The sequence below is a fragment of the Buceros rhinoceros genome, unplaced genomic scaffold, assembly GCF_000710305.1.
Source record: "Buceros rhinoceros silvestris isolate BGI_N320 unplaced genomic scaffold, ASM71030v1 scaffold1283, whole genome shotgun sequence".
Classification (NCBI taxonomy): Eukaryota; Metazoa; Chordata; class Aves; order Bucerotiformes; family Bucerotidae; genus Buceros; species Buceros rhinoceros.
Window position 1 is genome coordinate 27835 of NW_010403989.1, and position 13385 is coordinate 41219.

At 42.6% G+C, this 13385-nt stretch overlaps 1 protein-coding gene across 2 annotated transcripts in view; it reads right to left on the reverse strand.

The window, feature by feature from the left end:
• The window catches only part of BVES (blood vessel epicardial substance), a 26972-nt gene extending 14051 nt beyond the window's left edge, over positions 1-12921 (reverse strand). For both annotated transcript variants that reach the window (XM_010133186.1, XM_010133187.1), the window contains exons 1-3: positions 12699-12921; positions 10412-10536; positions 5-178 (exon numbers count right to left, since the gene is read on the reverse strand). In XM_010133186.1, coding sequence (XP_010131488.1) covers positions 5-178; positions 10412-10536; positions 12699-12921 — 522 coding nt within the window. The remainder of the gene's footprint in view (positions 1-4; positions 179-10411; positions 10537-12698) is intronic.
• Between the last annotated feature and the right edge of the window lie 464 nt (positions 12922-13385).

The following is a 13385-nucleotide window of genomic DNA, read 5'->3' on the forward strand; positions in this document are numbered from 1 at the left end:
GCAGTATGCTTAGTCTATCATCAACCGATGTTTTATCTTCTGCAGCATAGGCTTGACCTGTCTTTAAAGTCTGAATGTTGCAGAATTGTCCAGTTAGTCTTTGGAAGAGCTCTGGAGGCACATGGAGAGGCTCAAACATTCTCTTGTAGAGGCTACTAAGCTCCTTCTCTATCTTAATCTAGAATGCGAAAACAAAAGACATCAATAAATGCCGTTAAACCATGAATAATAAACAAAAGTCAAAAAAGGGCAAGACTGCATGCTTGCTTTATATGCTATGTTTGAGGAACATCTTTGTCTTCATTACGTTTAGGCAAGCAAAGAAGTGGTAAATACGTGACATTTATCCGCAAACACTGCCTATGACCAAAACGTTATCTAAAACTAGCCAGGCTGGCAGAGTGGCGCTTTAGAATGCTGCTCCACCCAAGTGACATGTTAAATCAGACACGAGAAGTCTTCTGAGACTTCTGTTGATGTAACAGCGAATAGGACGTGGGCCAGAATTACACAGAAGAAAAAAAAGGGGGGGGGGTTGCCTGCATTTTTCACACCACATACACACCTTGTTCTGTCAATCTGTCAGGCTCTCCCAGGAGCCCCTTTCACCCCTAAGCTTCTTGGCTTGCTTACAGTAGAAAAGCAAGTCCTGAAAAACAAACCCATCATCATATTGAAACCACGTGTGATGAGGGAGGACAAAAAACATTGTCATCTGAGCATCCCACATCTAGGAGTCTACCCAAACTCAGGCAGCAGCAATGAAGGAAAGGATGTTGGCCGAAACCTCAGGCCTGGAAGTCTTCCCTGAATAAAGGCAGCAGGGAATGAGACAGTGTCCCGGCCTCCCTGAAAGCAGAGGCAGCTTGAACAAAGCCCGTGCATTTGCTGGGAGGAAAACAAATTAGAACAATAAGCATTAGAAAATGGAAAGATAAAACATGCATAGAACAGAGAATAAGAAAAAGCAACCAAGAAATAAGGCAGGAAAGAAGAAAAGGAGACGCCACTTCAGCAAATCGGAATATTCCAAGTTTACACAATTTTCTAGATTTTTCTTTTTTTATTTCAATATTAGAAACAGGGGAGGATAGAAGGTGGCTGCACAGGAGTTCAGGAGTCACTTTGCAGCTGACAGTAGCCGACAGTGGGAATAAAGAAACTTATGGTCACCTTGTGGCTGGGGTAGGAAATATTCCAAGTTTACACAATTTTCTAGATTTTTCTTTTTTTATTTCAATATTAGAAACAGGGGAGGATAGAAGGTGGCTGCACAGGAGTTCAGGAGTCACTTTGCAGCTGACAGTAGCCGACAGTGGGAATAAAGAAACTTATGGTCACCTTGTGGCTGGGGTAGGAGGGGGATCCCGAAAATGGGGCATCCAGAATGACCAGGGGAGGCCCCACGCTGTCTGAAACCCAGGAGGGCTTCAGACTGCCGGGTGCTCGCTCTTCCTTCCCCATGAAAGCATTTTAGGGTGAAAATACTAGTCTTTAGCCCCTAAGAGATACATGTATTCCAAATAAAAAAAAAAATCTTCCCTGAGTTGTTCTTAGTAGACTTACATGTGTGTGTGAAACAGTAGATCAAGCACAACAAAAGGTTTTTGGAACATCGATGTTTCCTCATTACATCTCAAATACAGAACAAATTGAGCTGAGGCAGTATTAGAACCATATTTGGAGTATCTCACGACAGCGTCAATCACTGGATGTGGTCCATCCCACACACACGCCACTGAATGCCATGGGAATCTCTCTGGAAGTGACAATCCCGTGGGCAGAGACGGTGGGTTAATCCCACAGAACGAGTGCACAGTTTGTTGCTAACTTCCAAACAGGAGAGACAAGGCTGCTTACGTGACCTTGCTGCTACAATTTTGTGACTTCTCAACCTTTTTATTTCCACAAAAGCTCAACAAAAGGATATCCCAAACCTGCAGACTTCACTTTTTACCCAGACAGCCTCAAACCACAAAAACTGAAAGTATGTTTATGAACCACTGACGTTTTCACGCAGCCTCCCTGTGAAACGCACCTGTTTGAGAGCTTAACATGTAAAATTCTTGTGAGAGCTCCTGAAAACTTTTCTTTACACATAGGTGATCTCACTGTTAACTCTTTGTAGTTATCTGTGTACATTTACTACCCATAACGGTATTAAAGAATTCAAGTTTGTTTGATTTTTAATCTGTCCACACTTAAGTGTCAATAAAATATGAATTGCTGCCTCCTCAAAACACTTACATGGATCTACTTCGTTACTCTGTAATAATTTTGTAACACATGTCCCTCCCCTTATAAATTCACCTCTGTCCCAAAAATGGTATCAGGACCAAGAAGAGGAAGGGTAGAATACAAACGTTCGGAGAAGAGTAACAATAAAGGCACTGAATTCCAGCATGGTTGAGGTTGGAAGTGACTTTTGGAGGTCATCTGGTCCACCACACTGCTCAGGCAGGGTCACCTAGATCAAGGATGTGCAGTACTGTGTCCAGACAGAATCCTTGGGATACTATCAGGGCATCTCAGAGCAAGCAGTCCCAGTGCTTGACCACCCTCACAAGTAAAAATGTTTCCTGATGTTCAGGCAGAGCCTCCTGTGTTTCAGTTTGTGCCCATTGCCTCTGGTCCTGTCACTAACCACCACTGAAAAGAATCTGGCTCTGTCCTCTTTGCATCCTCCCTTCAGGTATTTACATTGATACAATCCCCTAAGCCTTCTCTTCTCCAGGTTGAACAGCCCCAGCTCTCCTCACAGGATTGATGCTTCAGTCCCTCAACCATCTTCACAGACTCTATCCAGTAAGTCCAGGTCTCTCTTTTACTGGAAAAGCCCAGTCGTGGACCCAGCACTACGGATATGTCTCACCAGTGAACCGGGGAAGGATCATCTCCCTCAACCTGCTGGCAATTCTTTTCCTAATGCAGCCTGGGACACCACTGACTCTCTTTGTTGCAAGGACACACTGCTGGCTCATGTTCAACCTGTCCACCAGGACCTGCAGGTCCTTTTCTGCAAATTTGCTTTCCAGCCGGTCGGTCCCTGGCATGTGCTGGTGCATGGCATTATGCCTCCCCAGGTGAGGAACTTTGCACTTCTCTTTGTAGAACTTTATGTGATTCCTGTTGGTCCATTTCTCCAGTCTGCTGAAGCCCCTCCAGATGGCTTCCCAACCTTCTGGCCTTTCAGCTACTTCCCCCAGTTTTGTGCCACTCTGCCCCATCACCCAGCTCATTAACGAAGATGTCAAAGAGGACTGGTTAACTCTTAGGTGTACACACCACACACTAGTATGTGTAATACACGTCTCCAGCTAGACTTCACGGCCCTGACTACCACGCTCAGCCCAGCCATTCAGCCAGTTTTCAATCCATCTCACTGTATACTCATCCTGCCCACACTCCAATAGCTTCTCTAAATTTTATGGAAGAGAGTGTTTAAAGACTCACTGGAATTAAGGTAGAACATTAACAGGTTGGATAAGCATAGGGTGATTAAGCACCGGCGAATCCATGCTGACCACTCGCAGTCACCTTCTCGTCCTTCATGTGCACAGAAATCCTGGTTTCCAGGATTAGCTATTCCATCACCTTCTCAGGGATGGGGCGGCTGACTGGCCTGCAGGTCCCTGGGTCCTAATTCTTGCTCTTTTTCGAAGAAAGGAGTGGATTTGCTTTCCTCCATTCCTTAGGCACTCCCCGCCATTGCCACACATGTTCAGGTTATCAGGAGCAGCCTCACAGCGACATCAGCACTCGTGGGTGCATGCCATCACGGCTCATGGACTTACATGTGTCCAGTATGTCACCCGACCTGAAGTTACACTGGTTTCACACTGAATCAATTACTAATTAAATCTTCTACCAGTGACTACATTTATTTGAAACGCAGGTTTTGAATTTCCTGTGTGTTCCTTATACCACAGTCTTTAACACCTCAGAGGACATCTACATGGACAAGTATTTAGTTTAAAATGGAAAGAGAAATTGTGTTGTGCTGGGGATTGCCTCGAACTGTTTGATTTCAAAATGTGTGAAGTTCGATCACTATTTGTCTTACCAACAGGTTCTCCAGGAACTTCTTCATTTTTAACAGATGTACATGACCACTGCAACTCAAAGAAAAATAAATTCCTGTCTCAGATGAACATGTACATAGCTCCCAAGGCTCCTGAATTCAAAACACCGCATACACTCGGGAGGACAGGATTAACACCTGGAGTGCTACTGCAATTCCTTAGCTAGCCTAGAATTCAGGTTTCACCGCTTTCCGCTCGTGTGTAACAATTAAAGAGAATTCAGGCAGAACCACTTTCTTAAAGACTGATCCGGGTGGACACCATAGCTCTCTCTAGATGCCCTCCCTTCACCGGCGCAGCTGACTGCTCCTCCAGTCATGCTTGTGGGTCATATTCCAGATGAGCCACACAGGTAGGTGTAATGTTTTTTTTTTTTCAGTAGGGGTTGAAATATTCTGGGATGCTGCCAGAGCTCCAAGTCAGAGCTCTGTAGAGATGCTGATTACACTCCTTCAGCTTCCATTCAGACTAAAAAAAGCCAAATCTGCAAAGCTCCAAGGAGTCAAAACTGCAGAAATAATCTTCTGGCCAGAAAAGAAAGTTGGTGCTATTTTGCATGGTCCATTTAATAACATAAATATTTAACAACTGAATGTATCAATTATTAATTCTGTAATATGACTAACTTGTAATTATTCTTCTACTCCTTTCTTTCCTAAAAACATGATTTGGGAGGATGACTAAATAAACCCCATTTTGCAATGGGCAAAACAATAGTTGCAGACAGAACATTTCATTCAAAATGAGTTCCTAAGAATTTTTTTTCCCCATTCTCTAGCTTCCTATAGGAAAAGCACTTAAAAACAGCCTTCAAGTTCATAATAAACAGAATGTGTAAGACAGCTAAAGAGACACGCATGACTACCAGGCATCACTTCAAGTAAGCTTGCTGATCCCACTGTAACAGAGATCCCTGTGGTGCTTTGGATGTTATCCCGTAATTTCAGCTGTTGTCTAAATCCATGTAATTTGCAGAGCCCAGTTTTCAGAGAAGCCAGAGAACTCACAGCTCCCAGACCACACCTGCACTGGTAGGAATACGAATCTTTTGAAAGCGAGACACCAGTTCTCCATTGTGTTACAGTTCAGATTCGTACGCACCAATTTGATTTTTATTCCTCCTACTGCCAGGGAGCAGCAGTGAAGTGCCTCACACTCAGGACCGTATAAAACTAGGTTAGTTAGTTTATAATGGTGTGCAGCTTGTTCTCTAGCCAGCGGAGAGGGACGGCACTACCACATATTCCACACATACTGGGTGGGTGGGTTGAATCACACTAGACAACCAGCTTAAACTAGATGTTTAACTTGGATATAGAGGAATTTGAATCATCTGGTTTTACTTCATAAGGTAAAGCTACTGTCACAGAAGTAGAGACCACACATAATTATTTGTACTAATTGAAAGCGCTCTTAATTGTTAGACTAAAGTATTACATGCTTCCTCTCAGAGACCTTTCATTTCTGGGAGCACCCACGTCCTGAACAATGTAATATTTCAGGACAGGTACCAGAATGTGACTGAGACTACACAAGAAAACATAACAGCACTGCCCAGTTAAAAATATTTGATATTCCTCCTACATTCTACCGTTTCTATTTCCTGCACATTTGTCTTTAGAAAGCAGTTCAATATAGCAGAAGATGAAGGAAAGTGAGAGAGATTCAATAAAGGCATCTGTGGTGGTGGTTTCATGATTTTATTTGGTTCTCTGTCCAAAATTATAGAGATTGTCAAGATGTAGTCATTCATTTTTAGAGACAAGAGAACTGACGTTTGGTTTAAGGTGGCTCTTCTGCTCGTAACTCCAGCCTCACCAGAAGGAGTGCCTAGGAAGACTTCACATGAACAGAATGAGCTTGCAGGAACAGTCTTCCAAGATCTGGCACGTGGAGCTGGGGGCATTGATCTGAACTAAGTGCTATGAGCTTTATCACCACAAAAAGGTATTTTGAAAGGAGTGTGCATGTCCACAAAGGTCAGAGTTAAATGTCTATCTACGACCTATGTGCTAGAGAGGTTTTACCTGACCAAACAAGAAAGAGAAAACTGGAAATTCAACTATGTCACTGCTGTTGTTCCTGGAACTGGTGGAAGATCACATTTAGATCATGGTGGGAGGCGCGGAGTTAGCATATATATGCAGGAAACTATTTTAAATACAGTTGAGTTCAGCTGCTTATTATCTGTCATTCATTAACACAACTGTAAGACAATTGCTCAGGAGAGAATTTTCATCAGATCTTTCCAACGCTTTATGTTTAGTTTGAGAAATTTTTCTCATCCGTCCCTACGGAACAATGCTCTGGTTTGGCCAGAGACAAAAAGCTACAGTATGGGAATTCATATAGGGCCCAAAGTGAAATGAGTGGTTTTACATGCACACAAAAACCACCACCAAAGACTAAACACTGCTGGACTCAAGTACAAACCCAAGACCTTGGCTGGGAAAGTCCCCGAGGACTCTCTATCAAGTTAGGAGGCAGTCAGGCATGAACACGCAAGGCAGCAGGCACCGTGCTCAGACCTGTTAGCTTGCCTCCTAGTAGGTATCTAGCGGTGCAAGTGCTCCTTCGATGTTCTAGCATGACGTCAAACTGCACGGTCTGTGCTAAACCACACTTCAGGTATTGGTGGCTGGAGCACAAGCTTGCGGTCTACAGGTAGAGGGGGAACTCCAACCTCTCCTCTGGTTTTGTTCGGGAGGCAGAGAAGTAGGACCGTGGCTGTCCGAGCAGTTTGCACACCGTAGGTCAAGCTGGGTGCAAACAACTGTTTGGTGATCTTGCCAGGATGCGGGAAGTATTTAGGTAGGTTCCAACAAGAACCAGATACCCAACTTCTTCACGCAGGATTGTAGAATAGAAAAACTATCCAGGTTTAGGTTTCTCATCTGCCTCTCCCAAATCTGTTAATGCAACTGAACTATTATTCACTCGTAGAAGTTCTGCCCAAATTACGTGCCTTGAATAAAAATTTTAAAGGCAAAAAAAATTAAGACATCTTACACAAAGTTTTCTGTCAAGTTTTTCAGGAAAAAAAAAAGTATTTCTGTATCATCTAGCTGTTGGACAGTGAGCTGAGACCTAAACCTGAAAAGGAACAAGTGTTAAGGTGTGGAGAGGGGTGTTTAAAAAAAAAACCCCACCTGATTTAAACTAATTACTGAAAACATTATTACACCAATTAGCGTAACTTTTTCCTGTAATGTCCATAAATACTGTAATTTGACTTAACGGAAAGGAAATTACTGAAACTATTTTAAGTCTTAATCTACAAAAGAAACGCCGCTACATGGCTAGTCTATCAGAACTAATTCTTGGCTAAGCGTTGAGTTGTAAAGGTCACACAGCTCTGCAGCTGGTAACCTTCAGGCGAATCTGTGCTCCACACTGGAGGAACACTGCTGTAGGTAGAACTCTTCCTTTAACACATGTAAGTAGATGTCCTCAATTTATCAGCCTGTTGAAGACTGACACAATTTAACCTTTAGCCTCTTTTAACATGCTGTGGTTGCCTACTGGAGTTTGTTCTGCAGTTGTTTTTTTAGCTGTACTGTTAAATATTTCAGCCTTTCTACCATTGCTCTTTCATTTCCTTCAAACTCATCTTCCCTTGACAGCTTGCTCTGGCTCTACTTAAGTTGAAATCGTTAAAAAACAGCTAAACCGGCATTTTAGATGCCTACTAAAGTACATTTTTCTACATTTCCTCTACCCTGCTCTGCCTAGAATTCTAGTTTACTCTACACAAGAACAGCTGTGGTTCTGCACCACATTTTGCACACAGCCTGTGGGAGTGCTGAGGATCTCAATTCTGCTCTGGAATTCTACAGAGCCAGTGGAAGGGCCACAGAAACAGAGCAGAGTTAAAGGCAGGTCCTCAAGCCCTTCCTCTCTTAAAGGTAATTTTCTACCAACTCCAGCAACTGACAGTCAAGTTTTGTGTCCTTACATAATTCCTTCTTTCTAACCCTCCCTGTGAAGTACTTAATCCACTTCCACCACTCATCCTAACTCCAACAACTAATTCTGCGAACAAATTTACCAGAGGATTTAGTGAAAATAGCTGGCACCTCAACAGGATGAAGTCTGTACCATAATTCACAAACCCCCCAGCCTCTGCTAACACAGCTTCAGTATACAGCTGCGATCTTTCTTCATTCAGTATTGATTTACACATTGCAAGGTGATGGTTTGTTTTTTTTTTTTTTTTTTTTTTTTTTTGACTCAAGCACAAAAGAGTGTATCGTCCTCTCAAGATGCTCCTTGACCCTCCAATAACCTTTTATTTAGATTTTGGGAAATGGCTGAGTGGGTATGAACCTAAGGAGCACTACCCGTGTTCTAAGGACACGTCACAACTCACCTTTAAAAATACAGGTAAGTTTTAAGGCTTGGTTTTCTAGGGAAATGAGTTCCTATCAGCTGTGCACTCCTGCCTTTTGCAATAATTTCTGACTTTGTCAGCCAACAACTGTCCCATCTGACAAAGGACTAGATGCCTCTATGATATAAAAGGTTCAGCTGGTGGGTGGGTTGAGGGGAAGCAGAACATGCTAACGTGGTGGCTTCACTGAGGCAAAAAAAAAGTGCACCATGAGTTCATCCCATCCTAAAAACCAGAATACCTGCTGATGCAGAGCCTAGTTTCACTGGCTGTGCGTAAGCACAATTGTTATTTCAGTGGTGCACTGGACACAGCTGACTTGCAGAAATACAGCGCAGTTCCACCGTGCTGCTGCGTTGTGAAAAATGGATTGAATAGGCTAAAACGACAGCACTAGCAATACAAACTAAAGGGGGGACTTACCCTTTCTACTCTCCCAGAGTAATTTAAATGACCAGAAATATTTACTACACATTTATAGAAGTTTAGCACTAGATCAGTCTAGCTAGTTTTAAGCTATCTTCTAGGCAAGACAGAAGTCAAGCTTTAAGGTGCCTTGCTGGGAAAGGAGGAGGTAGCTGATTTCCTAACCACCACCTTACACAGGCTGCGTTGGCTTGGTGAAGAGCTTATTTCCAGCTAGCAGGGGTTTTTTGTACCAGCTGTTACACACTTCCAGAATGTGCTTGATTTTGCACAGGTACCCGCTGATAACGTAACCCATTTATATTCCTGTAATTTTCACTTTATAAATTTATCTGCCTTAGATTTTGGCGGCTACAGAATGTACTATTAATATTTTGAACTCTTAGCAGCTCATTAATATTTGATTGGTATGTAATAGCAACTATTAGACTAAAGATTATCTGGTTTTGATGTGCATATACCAACAGAAGACTGGGTTGCTAATCATTTCGCAGAAGCAGAATATACTTTTGGATGAATAATACTAACAGAGTAAATTCATTTTCTACTGGATGTACATCTAGCCAAAGGCAGGGCAAAGAACCCTGTATTTTCAGTGTACATTTAAAATATATTCTCAGAGCGCATTTGATGAAAGTTATCCCAATGCAGCCTTCTGAAGGCAATAAAAAGAGTTGCACAATTCCCAGACAACACCCTCAAAACTCAATGAATGCACTAAATGGGATAAAAGGATCAACTTACCTTACACTGCTCTTCCCAAACCTTACTCAATTTTGCTGCTTATCTCCCAGAGTCCCACAGATGTTCAGAAAGGGTAGGAATATCTCACTTAACTTTCACTTGCATTCAAAAGGAATGTGGCATTAGAAAACACGGGGGCTAAAGCACTTGTCAATGCAAGGAATGTGATGGTCACTATACAGATGGACATCAGCATTTGTTTCTACATTGAAATAACAGTTTGTCAGGGCTGCTGCCGTTTATCAGTCTCCTTTCCCACCACAGGATGTTTGGGACTTAAATTCCTAATTAAAAGAAGAAAAATCACTGCCCTGGAATACTCAATTTTAAGTATCTTAGTAGGATTTTATTTCAGGAGGTCTGCATACAAGAACTCTTCTGAGTGGGAGAGTGGGGAAAGCTACAAAAACACCCAAACAAACAAAACACACAATCCCCAAAACACCATTTCTGATCCCTCTGCAAAAAAAAAAACATAACCCCTTCCTTACCAAAACCCAACACAACTGCCTAAACCAGCCAAAAGTAACTTCTAAAGTCAAACAATTTTTTAAAAAATAAAGATTTCAGGGAAATAATTATGTACTGCATGAGATCATACTTATGGTCTGGATCCTTCCTGAAGTAGGTAACTGACTTTGTCCAAAAGAACTCCCGTTCCACTCAAGAACTGCTGTGTAATTCATGGGTTTGTACAGCAAACACGGGCAAACATTCATTTCTCTTACATCCTGCTAAACTACTTGTGCAATTTAGCTGTCATACATACCGGTCTTCTTTTATACACTAGGTATATGAAATGTAAAAGGTTGACAACCAAAAACACAGAATTCCAGATCATTATGTCCAAGGCACAACGGTAGAGCGTAGCCCAAATGATGAACAACGCACATCCTGTAACAATTAAAAAAGGAAGGTAAATTCCACTGAGTAATGAACACATTTGCACAAAGTCATCGAGAACGTGTCTGCTGGGTGTAAGGACACCCTACAAGCTCTACTACAGTTAGGCTCTGCGGATCAGTGCCTGCGCTGGTAGCAGAGCTAATCACTACAGCGCTACAAACAGGCACTGAGAGCAGGGTGACAGCAGACTGCAGTCCTATTGGCTGGGACTGCAATCCTGGAGCGACAGCATTTCAGATCATGACTGAGAAAAGCAGAAAGGTGCAGCCCATGATGGTCTGTTACTAAAATGAAGTAGAAACGTGATAGGGGAAGACTGACCTTAAGTAAGAACAACAAAAAATTAAGTAGCTCACAAAACTTTAAGTAATGCAATACTAGTAACAAACAAAGGCCAAAAAAATTCCCTTAAAATCATACACAGATATTGGAAATTTAAAGGGAGCCTCATCCACTGCATTTTGGCAAGGTCACAGCAGGAACCTGAATTCTCTTCTATGACATCAAAGAGAAAATTTCAAACGTTTACTCCTCCTTTTTTACTTGCTTTACTTGGCCTTATCTTTTAAGGCAATTGTCATTATTCTTTCCGTAGGATTAGGGATACTATTTTTAGCCTACAAAGACAATACTTACCAAATGATACATTATGTATCAGTGAGCCTCTGCCAGATAACTGTGAGCTTACCCTTTGATAGAGATGGCTGTAAAGGTCACATATATATATATATATTTCTTTTCCCCCCTTAAGTTTCATGCAAAGACAACGAGAAGGAGAGGGTGCCAAATGAGTGTGCCTTTCCCCTCTCTCCCTGAAGATGATAACACCAAGTTCATGAATTCATCTGTTCCATCTGAGTTGCTAATTGGCCAGGCAGCACTTATGTATGGGTCAAAAAAAAAAATCATGATGTGATGACTCGTGATCAGCTGGTTAATTAGATTACAGGGATATGAGGGAGGATTTGAGGTCTGGAAGTACTGAAGAGGAGCAATATTGTGGAGCAGGGACATCTTTGGACAAAGACCCCTAGAAACCAGGCCTTGTTACTCCTGCTGCCCATAGAACAAATTTGTTGCCAGCTGCCACCTCAGCCTGGACAACTCTGACTCCCTATCTCTTCAAAATCCACAAGACCTGCAGACCCACGTGCCAGGCTCAGCAAGCACAGGGCTCCCATTACTTTTTAAACAAGAACTGCACAGACAAAGGGTGCTCAGACCCTCGGTCCTCAGTGCAGTCTGTTTTGATAAGTTTTCCTACAGTAGCTACAAAAAAAGAGGCAAGATCATTGTAAGTTCAACCACAGAAATTCTATCCTATGTAATTATATCCGAAATTATATAATAGTATGGGTCAGTTTTATGAATAAGCATTCTCATTTAAAAGCACTTAAGCATGTGATGATAAACCTGGGTTTATCCTTCTTACTTTGCAGAGCTTGTCCCACATAAAGGACTGGGGGTTTGAAACAGCTGTGGGCACCAAGAACACTGCAAATGAAACCACGCTTGCTCACTCTCCAGCACGCCAAATTTAGTTTTTCCTCTGAAGTCATATTTTGGTATCACAAGATGCCTACAGCGGTGGAGGAAACCTGCCTGCCCTCAGGAGAACACAGTCTGCACTCCGTAATGAAAGCTCGCACTTCTACATCGTCTGGCGATCCACAAACGCCTTGTGTTTGAAACCACATTTAAAGAACATGGGGGGTGACATCAAGCTTCAAGGAAAACCTATTGCAGACATAGCGGTAAATGTCCTTCACTGAAGTCTAAAATTAAGGTCTTAAGGATCCATAGACTTAACCGTGATTTGGAATTTAATGAACTTGAAGCAGCCAGTCATGTCTGAAGTGAACGGAGTCCACTTGTTTTTCAGTCAGTATCTATACAGGTTTGAAGATATAAGCGGTATTTTTGGGAAGTGATAAGAGCCTAGAGACATATAACCTTTCTAGAAAAGGTCTGCCAGGGTCAGAAAAGACTCCCACTTACACCAGAACCACCTTCAGCAGGGTGCAACGACCACGGATATGTGCTAGAATTTCCCCATAAGCTGAAGGCACCAGGGGAAAGCTCTGCACTGGTCACAAACTGCGATTTCTGTCACAGGAAGGTTGCAAATCTCTCTGGAATAATTCTCCTACCTATGGTGAGCAGGCCTCGCAGAAAAATCATATGAAGATTCAGAGTAGTTGGAATAACCAGTCCGACCGCAAAGCAAATGTTTGCCACGTGGAAAACAAGATGATGAATCTCTTTCCAGCTCTCACATGCAGTCTCATTGAGAGGCACGAGTGTGGCATTTTTTAAGTCTGGAATGAAACCCAGCGGAGTAACAATGAGTGGGCTCACTGCTGTAGTGTTCATCTTGGAGACTCCTGCAATGAGAGAGAAAAAGTAAAAATCACTACGCATTACACTGAAATGTATTAGACACAGTGTGGTGTATGTCTAACGTGTGGTGGATGCCAGGTGGCCACCAAAGCTGCTCTGTCACCCCACTCCTCAGCTGGACAGGGGGGAGAAAATATAACGAAAGGCTCATGGGTCAAGGTAAGGGCAGGAAGACATCACTCAGCAATTACCGTCATGGGCAAAACAGACTTGACTTGGGAAATTAGATTAATTTACTACCAATCAAATCAGAGTGGGATAATGAGAAATAAAACCAAACCTTAAAACACCTTCTCCCACCCTTCCCTTCTTTCCTGGCTCAACTTCACTCCTGAGTTCCATTTCTCCTCCACAGTGGCGCAGGGAGACAGGGAACAGGGGTGAGGTCAGTTCATCACACATTTCTGACACTTCTTCCTCCTCATGGGAAGGGGTCT